General features: G+C 58.4%; 1 protein-coding gene across 4 annotated transcripts; it reads left to right on the top strand.

Moving 5' to 3' along the window:
• Positions 1-6,355: 6,355 nt before the first annotated feature.
• On the top strand, positions 6,356-16,485 carry FDXR (ferredoxin reductase; the record flags this gene model as incomplete). Of its 4 annotated transcripts, XM_082678933.1 has the most annotated exons (13): positions 6,417-6,495; positions 7,087-7,205; positions 7,684-7,755; positions 11,985-12,080; positions 12,234-12,356; positions 12,536-12,649; positions 12,986-13,087; positions 14,081-14,188; positions 14,436-14,520; positions 14,654-14,853; positions 14,936-15,107; positions 15,730-15,900; positions 16,034-16,485. In XM_082678933.1, the coding sequence occupies 13 exons, from the start codon at positions 6,417-6,419 to the stop codon at positions 16,162-16,164; spliced, it is 1,572 nt and encodes a 523-aa protein (XP_082535059.1). In that variant the 3' UTR covers positions 16,165-16,485. The 4 variants fall into 4 exon arrangements, with proteins under 4 accessions (XP_082535057.1, XP_082535056.1, XP_082535059.1 ...); XM_082678931.1 differs by lacking the exon at positions 7,087-7,205 and having other exon boundaries at positions 6,356-6,495; positions 7,658-7,755; XM_082678930.1 differs by lacking the exon at positions 7,087-7,205 and having other exon boundaries at positions 6,390-6,561; positions 7,658-7,755.
• Between the last annotated feature and the right edge of the window lie 4,189 nt (positions 16,486-20,674).

The following is a 20,674-nucleotide window of genomic DNA, read 5'->3' as shown; positions in this document are numbered from 1 at the left end:
GACTGAACAGCCGGATTCCTCCCCTGCTCGCTCTGAGCCTTGGTAGGGCTACAGGACGGGGGTAAGGAGGGGCCCTATGGAGGGGGCGGGCTAGGCGGGGACACCGGGAGAGAAGGGTCCACTCCCTGGTGCCAGGGAGCCCCACACTTGGCCACTGCTGCTTCCTGTGCCCTTGAGATTCTGGCCCCTATGGAGCCACGAGGAGAGGTTACCTTTGGCAGAGACCTTCCTAGGGACCACGAGGAGAGGTTACCTTTGGCAGAGACCTTCCTAAGCTTTCAGCCCGGAAGCCTGTGCAAGACAGTGGCTCAGCAGCTCCCAAGACCCACAGCATCTGTGAGATCAGAGTGTGTGTTTTGTGGGGAGGGCACTCCCGGCGAAATAAGGGGAGAAAGGGTATGAATAGCTTTGAGCGTGACCTTGGCTAGCTCTAGAAGTCTGCTTTGTTCCATGATGTTTACAAGGGGTGGAAGAATTCTCAATTGGAAGAGAGAGAAAATTACTGGGAGGGTCGCTGAGGCTGGAGAGGGGTTCCGGGAACAGGGTCTGGAGGTCAGATGGCCTTAGAGAGGAGAGGAAGGAGGGGAAGGAGAGTGTGTGGGGGGTGCGGATACACGAGCTGGGGGTCCAGGGCTCGGCTCGGCTGTGAAAGGATGGTCTGCAGCCTGGGAGCGAGATGGGAATATAAGAGAACTACTGGTGCCAGCCGCAGGAAGAGGTCCAGGTATGGGGACACCACTGAGATTCAGCCCAAAGCGCGCAGCCTTGATTTGCGAGAGGGCTGGGAGCTGCCCTGGCTGGAGGCTGGATTAGGGGGTGGGAGGAAGGGCCCAGCTGGAGGCTGATGGAGGAACAGAGAGGGAGGCCCAGCCTGTGACAGGAGCCAGAGCAGTTAGTTTAAAATACGGTTTCTCACCTCAGCACCATGACGTTTTGGCCAGATAGTGCCGTCGCTGGGGGCCTGTCCTGTGCATTGTAGGTGTTTAGCAGCATCCCCAGCTTCTGTCCACTAGGTTCCAGGAACCCAAGTTGTGACCATCAAAAATGTCTGCAGGCACTGCCAAATGTCCCCTGGGGGCAGAAATCATCTCTGGTCGAGGACACGCAAGTCTATTCTGAGCACACAATTGCCTTGTTTTTCAGTGAAGTCCTTGGACCAGGTGAAGGGTGTGGTGACCCTGAAGATGGGGAGGCTAAATGCCAGCAAATGGGATGCGCTGAGGGGTCAGAGGGCAGGTGAAGGCATTCTCTAAGCCGGGTCCTATTAGGGAACCTAGCTCTGGTGTGGCCTTAGGTGGCTCTGCTGGGCAGCTGCCACTTGCCCGTCCAGAGCCATTACCTTCTCCTCCACCCTGTGCTCCTGTCCCGAAGCCCACACCTCCTGTCCGGCGCCCTCTCCTACAGCTACAGCTCTCACTACTTCTGAAACAGTCCCTCCTTTTGCTCCTTCCGGGCCTGGGCTGGTAGTGGCTTCCAGCTATTGCTAGCCCTGGAGGGACTTCACCACACCCTGCATCCTGCTACACCTCTGCACAGAGTTCCTTCATTAAACTCTCTTCAGTCAGCCCCTCTGAGCACACTGTCTGTTTCCTGCTGGGAGGCTGACTGATAGAGCAGAGGTTTGGATCCAAGCAGCCCTCTTGGAACGAGGCAGGCTTGGCAGCACCCCCCCCCCCCTGCTTACTGCTTTGCTATATGTTATCGCTGCTCTTTTGAAATGCATTAGCGACTCAGACGAGGCCTTAAGGACTGGGAATGCGATTAATCAAACTGCTTATTCTCCACAAGAAAAATGCAACATCAGAAAAGGCCCCATTGCACAGTCCTGGCTAATGATTAAAACCATCCTAGCGCTTCCCTGGTGGCGCAGTGGTTAAGAATCCGCCTGCCAACGCAGGGGACACGGGTTCGAGCCCTGGTCTGGGAAGATCCCACATGCCACTGAGCGACTAAGCCCGTGCGCCACAACGACTAAGCCTGCGCTCTAGAGCCCGCGAGCCACAACTACTGAAGCCCGCGCGCCTAGAGCCCGTGCTCTGCAACGAGAAGCCACCGCAATGAGAAGCCTGTGCACCGCAACAAAGAGTAGCCTCAGCTCTCAGCAACTGGAGAAAACCTGTGTGCAGCAGCGAAGACCCAATGCAGCCAAAAACTAAATAAATAAATTTATTAAAAAAATAAAAATAAAACCATCCTAATACAATCAGTGACTCATTGTTACTGATCTGGGCCTGAGTGGGGAATGCGCTGCAGCTGGAGGCCCTGGTACCAGACTTGGCTGTACAAGAAGCACCCAAGAACACTCCATCACTTTGTTTTGTGCACTCTCTTTGGGTATGATATACCATAGAGAGGTTTTTTTGTTTTGTTTTGTTTTTTTGTTTTGAGGTTCGCGAGCCTCTCACTGTTGTGGCCTCTCCCGCTGTGGAGCACAGGCTCTGGACGCGCAGGCTCAGCGGCCATGGCTCACAGGCCCAGCCACTCCGCGGCATGTGGGATCCTCCCGGACCGGGGCACGAACCCGTGTCCCCTGCATCGGCAGGCGGACTCCCAACCACTGCGCCACCAGGGAAGCCCAAGAACACTCCATCACTTTGAAGCTTGATTTTCTGTTGCGCTGGGATTGTGGCTGGGTTTGCGTGGGGCTTGAGAAATGAGGGGAGATGACAGGAGTGAATGAAGCCCCTCTAGGGCTCTGCAGACACCTATGGTCTAATTAACAGAGGTGTATCGGAGGTGATAATGTTTACAATGATGATGATGATAGCTAACATCAATTCAGAACTTACAGCACATTTTCCCCTATGCTATCTAACTTTAATCTTTACAAGAAATTGGTACTATTTTCCCCTCACGTTACATATTGTGAAGATAAGCCTTAAAAAGATTAAACTTATCAATATCATATAGCTAGCAAGTGGAGGAAGAAAGATTCAAACCTGGTGTGTCCAACTCCAGAATTCCTGCTCTTAACCACCAGACATACTACCTCTGGGTAGGGAGCCCTATAGGGCTTGCTGGGGTGTCAGATCCTGAATGTCCTTCTCTTCCTGCCGTCTTAATAAACGGATCATTAAGACAAACTCTTTACGAACATCCATTATGTGCCAGGCACTGTGCAAAGCTCTGGGGATAAAAGAGTGAATGAGATTGGGCCCCAATCTCCTGGAGCTTACCGTCTAGTGCAGGAATTGACAAACTTTTTCAGTAAAAGGCAAAATGGTAAATATTTTGGGCTTTGTGGATGATATGGTCTCTGTCACAACTACTCAACTGTGCCGTCAAAGTGCAAAAACAGCCAGAGACAATATGTAAAGAAATAAGCATCACTGTGTTCTAATATAATATATATATTTTTGGCCATGCCGCGAGGCTTGCAGGATCTTAGCTCCCCAACCAAGGATCGAACCCGGGCCCCGGCAGTGGAAGCGCTGAGTCCTAACCACTGGCCCGCCAGGGAGGTCCTTAAAAGAATTTTTTTTTAATTTTATGTAGTTTTCACATGTCACAGAACATTATTCTTTACAGTTTTAGAAAAACTATTTAAGAATGTAACAGCCATGAACTTACAAAATACAAAACAAATACAAAACAAAAATACAAAAAAAATACAAAAAATACAAATACAAAAACAGGTGGTGGGCAGGATTTGGGCTGCAAACAGTAGTTTGCCTACTCCTGGTCTAGTGGGATGAGCACAAAACACAATGACTTATTAGAAATCAGAGCAGTATTTACCTCTGAGTACCAGGGAGGGGAAGTGACTAGAAGGGGCACAAGGAATTCCTGGGGGTGCTGGCCATGTTCTACTTGATCTGAGTGGTGGTTACATGGTTATATTTCGTGGTGACTCATCAAATAGTACACTTATGGTTTGTGCACTTTTCTGTTCATTGTACTTTGTAAAGAAAAAAATGTTGCCTGCCATTCCAGTTCTACAAGAATCAAGCCATTAGCTACTGCAATCACCCACTGGCAATGATCCCAAAGGGGAATTCAGGATGGGGAAAACCAGGAAGCATTCTGTGCTTTGGATATACTGGTCCCTAGATAGTTCATTTATATATCTAAGGAAAAATTTCAGTGACCCCATATTCTTGCATCTTACATGGAAAAGCAGTAAAAGCATTAACTCGAGATGTCTGTTCTTTGTGATGAGCAATACTCTTTTTTTGCTTGACTACATGTTTTTCCCAGCAAAAAAAGTTCATATATATCCTGGCTCCTCCCCTACCTCTTTGGAGTAGTTTCTCAGAGTAATCTGAGAGGCTGTCTCCTAGGCTACAGTCTTCAGTAAGGTCCCGGAATAAAACTGAACTCACGATGTGTACATTGTGCATTTTTCTTTTAGTCGACAACTTCAATAAAAAAAATAATTCAAGAATGATAGGGACTTCCCTGGTGGTGCAGTGGTTAAGAATCCGCCTGCCAATGAAGGGGACACGGGTTCGAGCCCTGGTCTGGGAAGATCCCACATGCCGCGGAGCAACTAAGCCCGTGCGCCACAACTACTGAGTCTGAGCTCTAGAGCCCGCGAGCCACAACTTCTGAGCCCGCGAGCCACAACTACTGAAGCCCACGTGCCTAGAGCCCGTACACCGCAACAAGAGAAGCCACTGCAATGAGAAGCCCGTGCACCGCAACGAATAGTAGCCCCTGCTTGCCACAACTAGAGAAAGCCCGCGCGCAGCAACGAAGACCCAATGCAGCCAAAAATAAATAAATAATTAAAAATTTAAAAATTTATTAAAAAAAAAAGAATGATAAAGCAGTGTAATAGGTAATGATGGGCTGGAGTGCTGCAGGGACAAAAAGGGGCCCTAACCCAGCTTGGGAGAGGATGGGTCAGGAAAGGCTTCTCCAAGGATGTGCTTCACAAGAAGGCCCTTGGGGGAAGGGTGGGGGAGGCAGCATCAGAATCACTGGGTCAGATGTGACTACGGACCTGTCATTTAAAAATACATCTCGTTATGATCCAGCAATCCCACTACTGGGCATATACCCAGAGAAAACCATAATTCAAAAAGACACATGCACCCCAACGTTCACTGCAGCACTATTTACAATAGCCAGGTCTCGGAAGCAACCTAAATGCCCACTAACAGACGAATGGATAAAGAAGGTGTGATACATATATACAATGGAATATTACTCAGCCATAAAAAGGAACAAAATTGGGTCATTTGTAGAGTCGTGGATGGACCTAGACACTGTCATACAGAGTGAAGTAAGTCAGAAAGAGAAAAACAAATATCGTATATTAACGCATGTATGTGGAATCTAGAAAAATGGTATAGGTGAACCAGTTTGCGAGGCAGAAATAGAGACACAGATGTGGAGAACAAACACCAAGGGGGGAAAGTCGGGGAGGGGGGGGATAGTGGTGGTGGTGGGATGAATTGAGAGATTAGGATTGACATATATACACTGATATGTATAAAATAGATAACTAATAAGAACCTGCCGTATAAAAAATAAATTAAAAAATACATCTTGTTTCTTGTGGATTTTTTTGCCTTAATTTTGATCTTCTGAAACACTGCATTACAAGATTATTGCTTTGATTACTGAGGTTTTTGGCGCCCCCTTAAATTTTGTACTCCAGGCCATTGCCTCATTCGCCTCATCCTATTCCAGCCTGCTGGACAAGGATGGGAGATCTGGCTCTGCCCTTGGTACAGAGGGCAAGACGCTCCTCTCTGTTCCCTCACCTTTGTAAAGGGGAGGACGATTAAGCAACAAGATCTCCAAGGTTTAAAATTCTCCCTGGCCCAACCTGGACAGCATCTTATCGGGGTCAAACCTGTGTAACGCCCGGCGCCGGTGAAAGGAATGCCCGAAGTCCTGCCTGGAGACCCTTTTTCCAGACTTCCGGACTCTGTGGTTATTACCCAATGAGCGGGGAGGCTCGCTTGAACTTGGCTTGTGATTGGCTGATATGGAAACGAGCCGGGGTACGTTATCAAATGGGACAGGCGTCGCGTCATCAGCAAGCGACGACAGCTTCCGGGGGTGGGGTAAGTAAAGTAAGCTCCTTTCTAATTGGTTCCTTCTTTCAGGCGGGATTGAAACAGCAGTGGGGATTTGCTCTCCTCCAACTCTAGGCTCCAGATAATTGGAGGGAGGGTAAAGATTACGGAGCAATTTATTGAGTCACATACGGTCCGGGAGTCCTGGGGGGCGGGCCCTCAGCGGAAAGGGGTGGACCAGGGGGGCGGGCTTTTCATTAGGGCGGCGGGATTCTTTCGTGTGTGGGGGTGGAGCCGCCACGCTGTGCTTTCCTGGAGCGTGGGAGGCGGGATTTGGGGCGGGGCCGCAATTGTGGGCGGGGTCCCAAGAAGGACGAGGGCGGGGCCGGAGCCGGCGCGGGAGATCAGGGCGGGGTCGGGTCCGCTGTCTAGTTGCTTTTTCCAGGCATGGCTCCGCGCTGTTGGCGCTGGTGGCCCTGGACGGCATGGCCTCGGACCCGGCCGCCTCCTTCCGAAAGCACCCAGAGTAGGAACAGGGCACCTGTAGGGCTGAATGGGAGCGCGGGGAGGCCTGCGAGCGCTAAATATAGGAGTAAGAGCCGAGCTGGTTCAGGGCTGGAGAGGGGAGAGAGAGGGGACCAGGGGCTAGACTGGAGGGGTCCACTCATGCAGATGAGATGGGGGTGGTGTACAGGGGCAGGTGGCGGCCTGTGCGGTAATATGTGAGGCTCCTGGGGTGAGACAGGGGTCAACAAAAGTGAGAAGGGGAGACCATGATGTCCACAGAAGTGAGAAGGAGTGAATGGGGGGTGATAAGGAGGTCTGTGGGGCGAGAGGGAAGTCTGAGGCGAAACAGGGGCCTCTATGGGCAATAGAGGGCTCTGTGGAGAGAGAGGTAAGAAGAGGTAAAATGGGGCCTTGTGGGGAGATCCACAGTGGCGATATGGGGTCTGTTGGAAGGATGTGGTATTCTAGCTGGGTGGGTTGGGAACCCGGTGAGAAAAATTAAGAAGTGCTGAGCAGGGAAGCTTCAGGGGTGATGGGGATTGTCGAGTAGGCCATCTTCAGCGTCATAGTAAGTTCATGGGTGAGATGAGGGCTCTGGATGGAGACACAGCCTTTGGGAATTCAGATGAAGTAAGGGACCCTGCAAACGCCAAAGCTTTGAGGAAAAAGAGAAGGAGTGCGCAGATGAGGGTGAAGCCTGGGAAACCCCGTTTTCTGTTGGACACTGAAGTTGGGGCTTGGGATGGGGAGGGAGTCTTTTTTTTTAATTTTTTAAATTTTATTTATTTTATTTTATTTTATTTATTTATGGCTGTGTTGGGTCTTCGTTGCTGAGCGCAGGCTTTCTCTAAGTCGCGGCTGGTGGGGGCTACTCTTCACTGCGGTGCGCGGGCTTCTTATTGCTGGGGCTTCTCTTGTTGCGGAGCACGGGCTCTAGGAGCACAGGCTTCAGTAGCTGTGGCCCGTGGGCATCAGTAGTTGTGGCTCGCGGGCTGTAGAGCGCAGGCTCAGTAGTTGTGGCGCACAGGCTTAGTTGCTCTGCAGCATGTGGGATCTTCCCAGACCAGGGCTCGAACCCGCGTCCCCTGCATTGGCAGGCGGATTCTTAACCACTGTACCACCAGGGAAGTCCCGGGAGGGAGTCTTGAACTGACCTTCCTCCCCGGTCCCCCCTGCCCTAGGCTTCCACCAGCAGTTCTCCACACAGGAGCAGACCCCCCAGATCTGTGTGGTGGGCAGTGGCCCAGCTGGCTTTTACACCGCCCAACACCTGCTAAAGGTAAGCCGCTTCCTCCTGGTTCCTTTTCCCATGCTTCACCTGCTGCTCCAATCCTAAGGGCAAGCTCCACTCCTTCGGGTTTTAAAAGCACTCCTGGGTCCCTGAAGGGGAAGGGGCTCCCAGCCCATCTAGACGGGACATTTCCTGCATGCTTTGTCACCTGGGGTTCCCCACTCTAGGTTCTCAGCTAGAAGAGAAGTGTGTTTGCCTCATGGGTGATGGTCAGGGGTCTGTGGCAGACGGTCGGCTATGCCTTCTTGGCCAAGTACTCCAGGGAGCTTATGCAGACCTGCGTGATGACTTTGTTCTGCCCCTCGTCTTCCCTTCTTTCTCCTCTGTCTCCACTCTGTCCCGAACATCCTGCATCTTGAGGCCACGCCCTCTGCTCAGGGATTTCTGTAACTTTAGGCCCCTCGCTGCACTCTCCTCGCCAATAGCTCCAGCCCTCCCCTTGCCATGCTGGTCTTCCAGCATGCTCTCCACCCTCCATTCCACGCCTTCCCCCCACCCCATGGCCGGGGTCTCAAGGTTTATAGTATTAGCCTTGGTGGGCAGGGCCCCAAGGTTGCTGGTCACCCTTGAAACCTCGGCAGACCTTGGCGGGAGGGAGGAGGGAGGGAGAATCATGGGTTGGCGTGAGTTGGTGGCGGTGGGCTGGGGTGGGGGAGGGGTGCGGGAGACCTAGGCTGACTGAGACATAGGACGATGACCTTGCTGTGGAGAGAGAGGAGAAAGGATGAATATACTAATTACATGCACACACACACACACATATGCAGATATTAATACTTAAAAAGTAGGGCGATCAACCTGCTCAGCTTGCCCAGGATGTAAGGCTTTCAGTGTTAAACTGGGAGGGTCTTGGGGAGGCCAGGATGAGTCGGTCACCCTGCCAAAAAGTGACCTGAGCACGGCTTCCAAGCAGCACAGGGGAAAGAGCTAATTACGATGAAGTGACCAGCGTGAGCCCAGTTGGGTGGGGTCAGTCAGAAAGTGCTTCCTGGAGAAGTGCGTTGAAGGAGGTCTCAGGCTCTGGAGAGGGCCTCCCGCACGGGCGCTGGCAGGAAGACCAGGGATCTCCCAGGGGCTGGGGAGGTCCTGGAGGGCTCTGTGTAAGGGGCACTGTGCGAGCGGAGCCTGAAGTTTGGAGAGGGAGGAGGGTAGGCCTCCCAGGCAGGATTCTCAATGTCCCCAGTGTGAACAAAGGCTCTGGCCTGCACATACTTTCCCTGGGGGAGGTGCTGGGGGATGGGCACCGAGGCCAGTTACAGGCTGGTCCTGGCCCACTGGGAGCTCCAAGCGACTGGCTGTGCTCCCGCGGCAGGGACACGCGCAGCACACTTGGGACAGTGGCACTTAGCCGAGTCAGGCACCGTGTGTACAGCATCTCATCGCATCCCCAAGACAAGTTGTGAAGCAGGTGGCATGACTGTTGCTTCACAGATGAGAACTGAGCGAGGCTGCCCAAGGCCCCACCTCTGAGCAGGGAAGGCCTGGGTTCTGAGCGTGGGCACTCCGATGGCAGAGCCCGCTCTTAAGCTCCACGCTGGGCCATTCAGTAACCAACCACTGGACACTGACATGATCCAGGCACAGCTTGGCACTGGGAACATGGGTGCGAGCAGGACAGACGTGGTCCCCATGCTCAAGGACCTGACAGTCTACTGTGGGGGGTTGTGGAGTGGTGGGAAGAGGGTTTATGCGGTATTCTAGGGCTCTGATGTGGGGGGGGGGCGCGTGTACAGGAGGGGTACCTAACCCAGCCTGGAGGAGGTGACGTCCAGATTACTGTCTCAAGGACAGAAGGACAAGCCCGGTGGGGCAGGGGAATGGGTAAGAGGCCAGAGGGCCCCAGGCACAGAGAACCGTGTGACAAAGACCCAGAGGAAAGAGAATGCGGGTTTGGGGACCGTTGAGTTCAGGAAGGTGGGCGTGTGCAGTGAGGGTGGAGGGGTGAGAGCAGAGGCTGGAGGAGGTAGGCGGGCCCAGATCCTTGTGGCTGGGAAGCCACTGACCAGCTTGGACTCATGCAGTTTCTCTTGGTGCTGTCCCCCCCCTTCCCTCCATCAGAGACCTCTGGGGGACTTGTGAAAATACACATTTCTGGGCCTAGTTCCCACCTAATCAAACTGTGTCTGGGGCCCAGGAATCAACATTTGAAAACAACCCCCTGCCTGCTGCTATAGGTGGTTGGCTTCAGTGAAGGGTTTTAGGCAAGGGACTGAAAGCACCCCGTTTTTGATCTGGTGCCCTCTCTCTGCCTGCAGAGCGAGAGGCAGGGCTAGTGGCCGAAAGAGCAGTGGAGAGGATGGGGGTCTGATTGGACAGGGTAGAGGGGAGTCAGGGAGGAGCCCCAGCTTCCGACCCCGGAGCAGAGGGGGAGAGGTTTGGGGGAGGGGAGGACTGACTTTCATCCCAATGGGTGTGAGGTGTCAGGGGTGAGCTGTTCAGGGGTCTCAGGCTTGGTGGGGGGTCTGGGCAGAAGAGAGAGAGTAGAATGTCATCAGTAAGTCCACGGGAATTTGAGGTCACAGGAGGGAGCGGATGACAATTCCCCAGGGAATGTGTGCGGGGGCAAGGGAAGGGGGGTGTCTCAGATTGGAAGAACCTCAGAGAATATTCTTGTTAGAGGGGGGACAGAGAAATAGGGGCCTGGAAAAGAACAGCCAGAGGGACAGCCAGGGACCTGTGAGAGCTAGGGAGGAGGGGCATCCTGGAAGATGAGGCCAGTCCTGTGAGAGAACCAGTAAATAGGTCCAGCGGGTTGAGCCTTATGGAGGTGGCCTTGGAGAGAGGGCTGTGAGCTGGAGGGAAGGCTCCACAGCTGGAAAGAAGGGAAGATAAGATGGAAAGGCGGATAGTGTCCGGTATTGACCTCCAGGCTCAGCAGTTTGAACTTTGTCCCGTGGCAGGACAGCCAGGGAAGGTTTGTGAGCAAGGTGGTGTGACGGTAATGACAGCTTTTGATTGAACACCCACAGCAGGTCACTCCCTGGGCTAAGGGTGTAGGCTTTGCTCATTTCATCCAGAAGCCCACGCCGGAAGGAATGTTCTGTGGTCCAGTAAGGAACATTCCGGCGGCACAGAGTCAGATAGCGGTGGGGCTGGGTTGGCCCCGCGGCTGTTGACTTCAGAGCTGCAGCTCTTCAAGGGCACAGCGACGTCAGCGGGGCTTGAGGGGGGTGGGGAGAGTCGGGAGGCACGATGGGCGCGTGGGGGGCCGGGACTTGGGTGCAGGCAGTGGGATGTGGACAGAGGCAAGGAGCTGAGCGGGAGGCTTTGTTGGGCTGAGGGCTGCTGGAGGGCAGGAGCTCATTTGCCTCGAGTCCCACTGAATCGGGAGTGTGGAATCGCGCCACAGCCTGATCGGGCACGAGGCAGGGTAGTGTCACCCACGGGAGCCCCAGCTGCTTGACCCTGAACCTGCTTGTGGCCCAGAGTCTCACCGTCCTGGCCTCCGGGATGTTTCCCAACAACCCTGAGGGGCGTGTCATCTGTCCCAGTTTACAGAGGAAGAGACTGAGACCCAGGCGGACGCTGGGACTTGCCGGGGCCATGCGCTGTTTGGTGGCAGAGCTACACCACACTTGTCTGCCCGACCCCCAAACCTGAGCCTTCCCCACGGCCCCTCTGGGTGCCCCGGGGTGGGGGGCAGGCAATGTGGAACCGACATACGAGTGAGATTGTTTTTTCTAAGACTAGGAGTAGGGCCACTTCCATCCCCTCTGCTCCCCTCATGCCGCAGCTGTGCCTCTAAGTCTCTGTCCTGCTGGTCCGCTTTCCAACAGGATGGTCTCGGACGCTAGAGCTAAAGCAGGTGTGAGTTTCCAAGGGTGGTTCTCAGGTCATCTGTGGGCTGGGCATTTCTAGAAGTGTCCGCGGGTTCTAGGGCAGGGCTGTGTGTCACGTCTGACCCAAGTAGACGAAGAAGCTCCCCTGATACGACTCCAGTGGAGGGAAAGCTGCCATCTTCCTTGGTTGGCCAGAGTTCTCGCCATCTCAGTGGGCTGGCAGTCCTTGAAGTCTGGCCTTGGCTGCCTGGCCCTGTGCTGCCCACTCCTCTAGCCCGGCTCTCTAGGCAGATGGGGAGTCGTGGGCCTTTCTCTCTCCTTGCAGAGGGTCAAGGCCACCTTGTTAGCCCACTGAGCTGGGCTCTCCTGCTTTGTCCTGGGAAGGGCAGGACCCACAGGGGCCCCCCTCGGCCCCACAGCCATTGCCTTCTCCCCCAGCACCACTCCCGGGCCCACGTGGACATCTACGAGAAGCAGCTGGTGCCCTTCGGCCTGGTGCGCTTTGGCGTGGCGCCCGACCACCCCGAGGTGAAGGTGGGTCTCTCTGGGCTCAGAGCAGGGCTTTGGAGACTTGACCCCAGGCCCTCTGGGGGGATGCCATACGGGACATTGTGGGGTGAGGGTGGCATAGCCACGGGCCCTGGAGCTGCCCCACCCTCTAACCCCTCCCACTCCGGGCCCCGGCAGAATGTCATCAACACTTTTACCCGGACGGCCCACTCTGACCGCTGTGCCTTCCACGGCAACGTGGTGGTGGGCAGGGATGTGACCGTGCAGGAGCTGCGGGACGCCTACCACGCCGTGGTGCTGGTGAGCGCAGACGGGGAGGGGGCAGGGCCGCCGCAGTGGTTGGTGGCAGCGGGTGGAAGACCTAGGGGTGAGGGCCACGGCGGAGGCTGTGGAGGAGGAGCCGGAAGGAGGCCGCTGGGAGCCCGGCGGGGGCTGCCTGGCCCCTTAGCCGCTGCTGAGGCCTCTGGGTCTTTCCTCAGAGCTACGGGGCGGAGGACCATCGGGGTCTGGAGATCCCCGGAGAGGAGCTGCCGGGCGTGCTCTCAGCCCGGGCCTTTGTGGGCTGGTACAATGGGCTTCCTGAGAACCGGAAGGTGAGTTTGGGGAGCGCTCCCCTGGCCTCTTCGTCCCCACTCCTCCACCGGGGCCAGGGGCAGCTCTTGGCTGCCGCAGCTCGGGGAAGAGGAAGCCACAGGCCTGGGAAGCGCGCAGTGAGATGAGATGTGAAACATCAGGCTGGCCGAGGGGCGAGGCCCCTGGGAAGAGGGGGCGCCGGGTCGGGGTGGAGGGACCTGAGCTGAAGCTCTGGGCGGGTGGACTTTCCGAGAGTAGGGGAGCCTGAGGGTGCGGCCGGGGACTGGGCGTGAGGCTGAGATTAGCCTGACTGGGGCCGAAGTTAGGGGACCCCTATCCAGACCTCTGTCCTCCAGCTGGCGCCGGACCTGAGCTGTGACACGGCCGTGGTTCTGGGGCAGGGGAATGTGGCTCTGGATGTGGCCCGGATCCTGTTGACGCCACCTGAGTACCTGGAGGTGAGTGGGTAGGTCAAGGGCCGGAGGGGTGGAGCGGGGGTCACACCAAGGAGAGGGTGCCCCTGCCTGCAGGGTTTGGGCCTCGTGCCTCCACGCTGAGCCTCTGTTTCCCCTTGGTGCTGGGCAGAGGCCTTCTAGAAGGCAGCCCGTGAGCTTCGTCTCATACCATTTCTCCCTTCACATTCTGCAGCTACATAGGCTTTTTTTTTTTTTTTCCGCTGTACGCGGGCCTCTCACTGCTGTGGCCTCTCCCGTTGTGGAGCACAGGCTCTGGACGCGCAGGCTCAGCGGCCATGGCTCACGGGCCCAGCCACTCCGCGGCATGTGGGATCTTCCCGGACCGGGGCACGAACCCGCGTCCCCTGCATCGGCAGGAGGACTCTCAACCACTGCGCCACCAGGGAAGCCCCCATAGGCTTTTTTAAAACAAGTTTTCAGTATACACACACCATTCCTCTTGCTCAGAACCCTCTCAGCTCCCCTCCTGCCCGTTAACCTGTTTGCATCTTTTAGTTCTTGGTTCAGTTCTCCCTTCCTCCAGGAAGCCTCCATAGACCTGAATAGGTCCATTTCCCTGTAATACTCTCCTCCCATAGACTTGGCTACTTCTGTTTCAAAGCATGTTGTCACCACTGCGATTTTATACTTTTTATTGAATATTCGATAAGTCTCTCTCTCCACCAGATCAGAAGCTCTGTGAAGGCCAGTACCACGTCTCTTTTGCTCAACATTGACACCCCCCCATCCATGCCCTTTGCACAGTGCCTGGCACGTGGTAAACACTCAGTAAACACTTGTTGAATGAAGAGCGTGGGCCTGGTTTGCTACTAATTGGAGCCATTCGCAGAATTGGCAGCAGTGCTCCATCCGGCCACCGGGGGGATGGGCAGCGGTGCCACTTCAGGCTGCCAACCTTCTCACCGCCCAGCCAATGGAGAGGTCCCCCTTCTGCTGTCAGTGTCCAACGACTTTAAGGTCCTCCTTTTGTGCCAGAAAACGGATATCACGGAGGCTGCCCTGGGGGCACTGAGACAGAGTCAGGTGAAGACGGTGTGGATAGTGGGCCGACGTGGACCCCTGCAAGTGGCCTTCACCATTAAGGTGCTGGGGCCTGAGGGAGAGGGGCCAGGGTCCCAAGTAGATGGTCTGCTCCTTGGGGGGTGTGGCAGGGCAGAGCTGCCTGGGGTGGAAGAGGGAGAGCCAGGCAGGGCCCCCCCTGGGGCCCAGTGCCTTGTGTGCTGGTGGGAGCTGGTGATGTCTCCCACCTGGGCTGGGCTCTGGGGTGGGCTCAGGAGTGGACAGTGCTCTGGGCCTGACTCCTCCCCCACTCCCCGCCCACACCGCCAAGGAACTTCGGGAGATGATTCAGTTACCAGGAACTCGGCCCATTTTGGATCCTGCGGATTTCTTGGGCCTTCAGGACAGAATCAAGGGTGAGGGGCCCTGGCCCGGCCCCCTGGCTCACTAGGGAGGGGATGGTCTAGGTCAGAGAGGGCTCGGGAGAGGGCATTAGGGGAGAGGGCTGTAACCCGGACGCCGCCCTGAGATGTTCTGTGTTGCTAACAGAGGTCCCTCGCCCGAGGAAGCGGCTGACGGAACTACTGCTTCAAGCAGCCACGGAGAAGCCAGGGGTGGCAGAGGCTGCCCGCCGGGCATCGGCCTCCCGCGCCTGGGGCCTCCGCTTCTTCCGAAGCCCTCAGCAGGTGCTGCCCTCGCCAGATGGGCGGCGAGCGGCAGGCATCCGCCTGGCAGTCACCAGACTGGAGGTGAGTCTCCTGTTACCCAAAGACACCCCCATTCTCAAATCTCCCCAGCCCCAGCCTGGCGCTTCCCACCCTCTCCCCACAGGGTGTTGGTGAGGCCACCCGGGCAGTGCCCACTGGAGCCGTGGAGGACCTCCCCTGTGGGCTGGTACTGAGCAGCATTGGTTATAAGAGCCACCCCATCGACCCCAGTGTGCCCTTTGACCCCAAACTCGGGGTCATCCCCAATATGGAGGGCCGGGTTGTGGATGTGCCAGGTGAGAGGGTGCAGTGGGGGGCAGGGAGGCTGGTGTCTCCCGGGGCCATTCACATTCATTCATTCATCTGGTGACATGCATTGAGAACCTGCTCTGAGCCAGGCCCTGTCCCAAGACCCTGGCCCTGCCTCAGCCTCCTCTTGGCCCTAGAGGAAGCTCCCAGTCTAGCTGAGATGCCCACACATATGTCTGGTTATTAAGTCATTCAGTTTACTGAGGCCTGCTCTGGGCTAGGCCTAGTGCTGGGACTGGAGACGAAGCAGCAGCCCCTTGGCCTCAGCGAGCTTCCAGCCTGATTTAATATCCACAGACCTGTCTAGTCATTCATTAATTCGTTCAGTGTTTACTGAGAGCCTGTTGAAACAAGGTGGGCAGGACCCAGCTCCTACAGGGAGCTCCTGGTCTACAGGGACACTGAGGTGTAAGGGGGATGGCGTGGTAAATACAGGTTGGGAAGCATTGAGGGCAGTGGGCCAGCGGCCAGAGTGGGCCCAGCTGATGGATGCTGGGAGGCCGTGGGGTGTATGGAGGCGTGCGTACATGTGTGTGTGCTGAGGCCCAGGCTTGCCAGGGGTGTCCGGCCAACTCCCCATTCCTTACCCCTTTGTTACCCCTCTCCAAGGCCTCTACTGCAGCGGCTGGGTGAAGCGCGGGCCCACAGGTGTCATCACCACTACCATGACTGACAGCTTCGTCACCGGCCAGATTCTGCTGCAGGACCTGAAAGCGGGGCTGCTGCCGTCTGGCCCCAGGCCTGGCTATGCGGCCATCAAGGCCCTGCTCGGCTGCCGAGGTCTGGGCCCCGTGTGAGCTCCTGGGAGGTGGGGTGGGGGGGTCCCTGGGCCCTTCACCGTCTGGAAGGGGGCTGCTCTGGGCTGGGGGAGAGGAGGAGGTGAAAGCAGTGACCCGTCTTCCCTCTGCCGCAGGGGTCTGGCCTGTTTCTTTCTCGGACTGGGAGAAGCTGGACGCTGAGGAGGTGTCCCGGGGCCAGGGTGCGGGGAAGCCCAGGGAGAAGCTGCTGGATCCTCAGGAGATGCTGCGGCTGCTGGGACGCTGAGACCAGATCCCAGGCAGGCACGGAGGGGAGGAGTGCTGTGCGGGGGAGAGGGATCGGGGTCAGTCTGAGCAGGACTCTGCACCACAGCTGCATCGCCTGGCCGTCCTGGCGTGGGGCCTCGGCTGCCCCTTTGCCAGGGGCCTCTGAGCACTTCCTCGTGCCAGAAAGTCGCTCTTGCCACTGTGGGTAACTCTCAGCAAGGAGATAACCTTAGTTAGGGATGGGTGCAGGTGCAGGCTGACCTTCCTCCCTCCTGCCTATCTCCTGCTGGACTTTGGAGGGTCACCAGGTCGGAAATATGCTGGAAATAAAACACCTGCAACCGAGGGACGGTGGTTGATGTGCGACTTCTTCTGGGGCCCGGGGTCACCTTCCAGCTGCAGCTCCCCTCCAGTCACCAGGTGGCGCTGCAGAGCCAGCTCCCTGTTCAGGGGCCTCCTGGGGGCTTGAGGGGTTTTGGCAGCCAGTGCTGGCACCCACCGTCTTTTTCTCAGCTTGGTCCTGCTGCGGCAGCCGACCTGCCTTCTGCCCACACGGCAGGCACCTTGCCTGCTCTGCTGGCCCTACTGCTGGGTCCCCTCCCTGGTTAGTCCCCAGTACGACCCAAACAAGAACAGAGAGAGCTGGGCAGCAGCTTGCCCCATCTGCTCCCTGTGGCCCCTCTGTCTGGGGCGGGTCCCCCACTCTGTCCTTCCCGCCTTTGTTGGTTTCCAGCCAGACTGACAAGACTTGAAAAAATAGTACCTCAATGTCCGTAGCCTGTTCTCCGTCTTTTACACCAGGCCCCAAGATGCTAGCCTCTCTTTATAGACAGGGGGCTTCTCGGAATTAACCGGCCCAAGGTCACACACCCAGTGAGCTTCGGGCTCGAACCCGGGGTTCCGGGCAGCCTGTTTTCTCCGAGGTTGCACTTGGTCCCGAGTGTCCTGTCGGGTCTGGGGACACAGCCGTGGAGAGGGGAGAAGGGACGCGAGGGCGGGCAACAAGAGTCCTAGAACAGCACGGGAGCGGGCGGCGGGGAGGGCCGGCCGGGGCGGGCCGGGGCGGGGCGGAGGCTGCGGGCCCCGGTGGGGCGGGCCCGCGCGGGTGGCGGCGGCGGCAAGCGCTCCGCCACAGCCGGTCGGCGAACCCTGGAAGCCTGGGCGCGGCGCGCTGCCCAGCCCGGGACGGAGCCGGGCGCCGAGCGGGCCACTAGAGGGGCCCGGGGGGCGGGCCCGGTCCAGCGCGCCAGGCCGCGCCACGGGCACCGGCCCCGCGGCGCCCTAGCTCAGGCGCCCGCCGGGCTAGGACAGCACGCGCCAGCGCGCTGAACCGAGGCGCGGGGACATGCAGCGCGCGGGAGGCGGCCGGCGCGGGCTCTGGGCGCGGGCGCAGCGCCCCTTCCCCCCGGTGAGTGGCGGGCGCCGGGCCGGGGGCGCCAACTTCGCCGCCAACTTGGGGCTGGGCTCAGGCGCCGCGCGGGCAAGGACAGCGGAGACAGATGGCGCGGCACCGGGGAGAGTCTGGTGGACGCAGGGAACCCCAGGAAGGGGGCGCCGGGGGACTGGGACCCTCGGGGACCGGACCTGGGGTTTGGACCCGGGCGGGCGGAGAAGAGGTGAGGAAGAGGCCGAGGTGACAGGCGCGCGGCGGGCGCGAGGGAAGGGCGCGGGCGAGGCGCCCAAGACGTTCGTCTCCTGGGTCGCCGAGCCCTCCAGGTCTTTCGCCCGGCACCGCGGCACCGCAGGGGAGGGTGCGGTGTGGGGACGTGGGAGTCTAGGCTGCGGGCCCCACAACTGTTGCTGCTGGAAGCCGGGCGGGGGCTGGGGAGCGGGGCTGGGGAGCGGGGCTGGGAGCTGGGGCCGTGGCTGGGTTCGGCCAGAGCGGAGGGGGCTGGAGAGGGCACGGAGCAGAGAGGACGAAAGGGGGCTGTCGGTGGCTCCAGGAGCCCGGCCCCCTGCTCCCGGAGGTCTGCTGAGCACCTACCACACGCATCTGCCTTCACACTCCCGCCCCTTCACCGGCTGTAAGTCCCCCAGGTCCTCCCCTCCCAGCTCTTCCTTCGGTAGAGCGCTCCCTCCTCTGACCTCAGGCAATCAGCGTGGGCTTCACCGGGTGGTGGGCTCTTCCCAAATGCTGGACCCGCGCCCGGCGGACCCAGGCTCCGAGGAGGGGAAAGGAAGGGTGGGCGAAGAGGACCTGGGAGAGCCGAGAGCCTGGGTGCGCTGGGCCCTGGCTGCCCCACCAACGTGTTGCTCTGGTCCCCCGGGGCTTCGACCAGGATCCCCGACGGCGGGGAAGGGGAGCCACTGAGCCTCCTGCGGCAGAAGGCGGTTCGTGCCAGGCCTAGGTGGGCAGGGCGAGGTCCAAACGAAGGCAAAAGCACCCAGTGGCCAGAAAATCGCCAAGGGTGCGTCCCACGACCCATCCCAAGGTCCTGCTGGGTGAGCGAAGGGGGAATTCCCGCGGGGCCCTGAGGCTCACCCCACTTGTCCTACTGCTCACCCGTCGGGACTTGGGGCCCAGTCCCCAGTCCTCTGACAGTGGCACTGCCCCGGCTCGATCCGACCCGGGCTATGGAGAAACTGAGGAAAGGAACTTGGGCGGCGGGAGCTCGTCTGCTCAGTCTCAGAGCCCGTCTAGTTTCTGGCTGCGCCAGTCCGTTTCCAACCTGCTCCTAAACCCCGTTAGGAATTCGAAGAGGAGCGTGAAGGGGACTGGGTAGGTCGGGAACCGGACTCCTGGGTTCTCCCTAGGGCAGGGCTGGGCTGGTACCCGCCTACAGCCCCGCCTGCCAGGCGAACTCGGCGCCCCCCACCCGCGGGGCTTGGGGTGGCGACCCAGCTTGGGGCAGTGGGGATGGGGACCTGGGAGCTGGGACCCCCTCAGAGGGTGGCAGTGAGGCGGGGGGCGCGGAGTGCGTGGTGCCCAGTTTGGCCGCCAGGAGGCGTGGCGCGGGTCCCCGCGCCCGGAGTTGCCGCCGCTGCTGCCGCCGCATCGCGAGTGTCCTTGAGCCGCGGGTGACGGTGGCCCTCGCCGCTCGCGCCCCCTCCTCCCGCGGGGGGAGCCCGATGCCACGTTCCCTATGAATTATTTATCGCTGGCCTAAAAATACCCAGAACTTCACAGCCCGAGTGTAAGAGATTCCCCCGGGGGTTCCGGGAGGAATCAGCTGGGGGGGGGGCGGGTTCGTCTTGGAGGAGGGAGACCTCGGTGACCGCGCCAGTGGGGGCAAGGGGGAGGAGTGGTCTTCTCCCCTGGCGCCTGGGTTCAGGTCTTAGCTCTGCAAAATGGAGGGAGGGAAACCCGACGGCAAAGCTGAGGCCGCTCACTCGGAGGGCAGTGGATCCAGAGGAGCCGCGCAGCCGGGGTCCCTGGGCGCCCGGGAAACAGCGCGGTTGGTGGGCGGCCATCAGATGTCTGGGGTGTGAGTGCGCGTGCACGTCCGTGTGCGGGAGCCTGCCTGGGATTGGGGGAGCAGGGGGAAGAGAAGAGCCCTAAGCTCGTGGAGGTGCTCAGGCCGTTCAAGGTGATGCTGAGTGTCCCGGAAGTGTCACCATTGCCACTCTCCGCCGGGCTTTTGGGGGGTCCGGGAGTTCATCAAATATTAACAGCACGTTTGTGAAAGGTGCGGACGGCAAGTGGGTGGGCAGAGGTCCTTAAGACCGCAGTCCAGTATGGGGCAGGGGCAGCATGGAGTGGGCAAATTCCTGCAACAGGGGGCAAAATGATGAGGGAGACATCGCAGAGGCATAGCCAGGAGCTCCCCAACCTGGGGGGGGGGTGCTGGGGGCGGGGGAGAAGGGCAGCTGGCTTACAGCCAGACCCAGACCCTCTGTCTTCTCACCCGTGTTTCCAGAGCCGCCAGGCACTAAGGCAGGTGCTCTGTGGGAGAGGGATTTAGGTGGGACTCTGAAAATTCTGGAATTTGTCCTGTAGACAAGAGAGAGGCAGTGGGAAGAGGACATTGTAACCTGAGGGAACAGCAGAGCAAAGGCCTGGAGATGATGACAGCAGGAGCTGTCTGGCCACCAGACCGGAGGGAGTGTGGGGTGCACGGAGGGGAGGACAGTTGGGGTGCGTGGGGCTCTGTCCATGGGACCCAGGTGTCTGGACTTCATTTGTGGGCACCAGGGAGCAGCTGTGCTCTTAGAGGAGGGGTGCAGTGGCCAGAGGACTGTTTCAGGCCAGTGGGGCAGGCGGGGGTGGGTGGATGGGAGGCGGAGAGGTGGGAGGCCAGGGGGAGGCAAGTGGGAAATTGGACGAGGCCAGGGCTCGGGGATGACCTCCTGCCTTGCGGGGGAGGCTGGATGCCTCGTGGTGCTGGGACTCTGGAGCCTGGATCTGCCCATTGCTGTTTGAAGCTCAGAGACTGGCCTGATTGGGGCCCCTCCCTCCAGGAGCATTCGGCAATCCCTCCTCATCTCCAGTCCTGTAGGACACCTTCCCAGCACAGAGAGTTTCTAGGGGCAGTCCCCCCTCAGAGCTGAGGGAGGACCTGGGTCCTTCATCTAGAGTCACGTGGTCCAAA

The sequence above is a fragment of the Grampus griseus genome, assembly GCF_964374135.1.
Source record: "Grampus griseus genome assembly, chromosome: 20".
NCBI classification, from domain to species: domain Eukaryota; kingdom Metazoa; phylum Chordata; class Mammalia; order Artiodactyla; family Delphinidae; genus Grampus; species Grampus griseus.
Note: the sequence above shows the minus strand (reverse complement) of the source record. Positions and strands in the feature narration are given on the sequence as shown.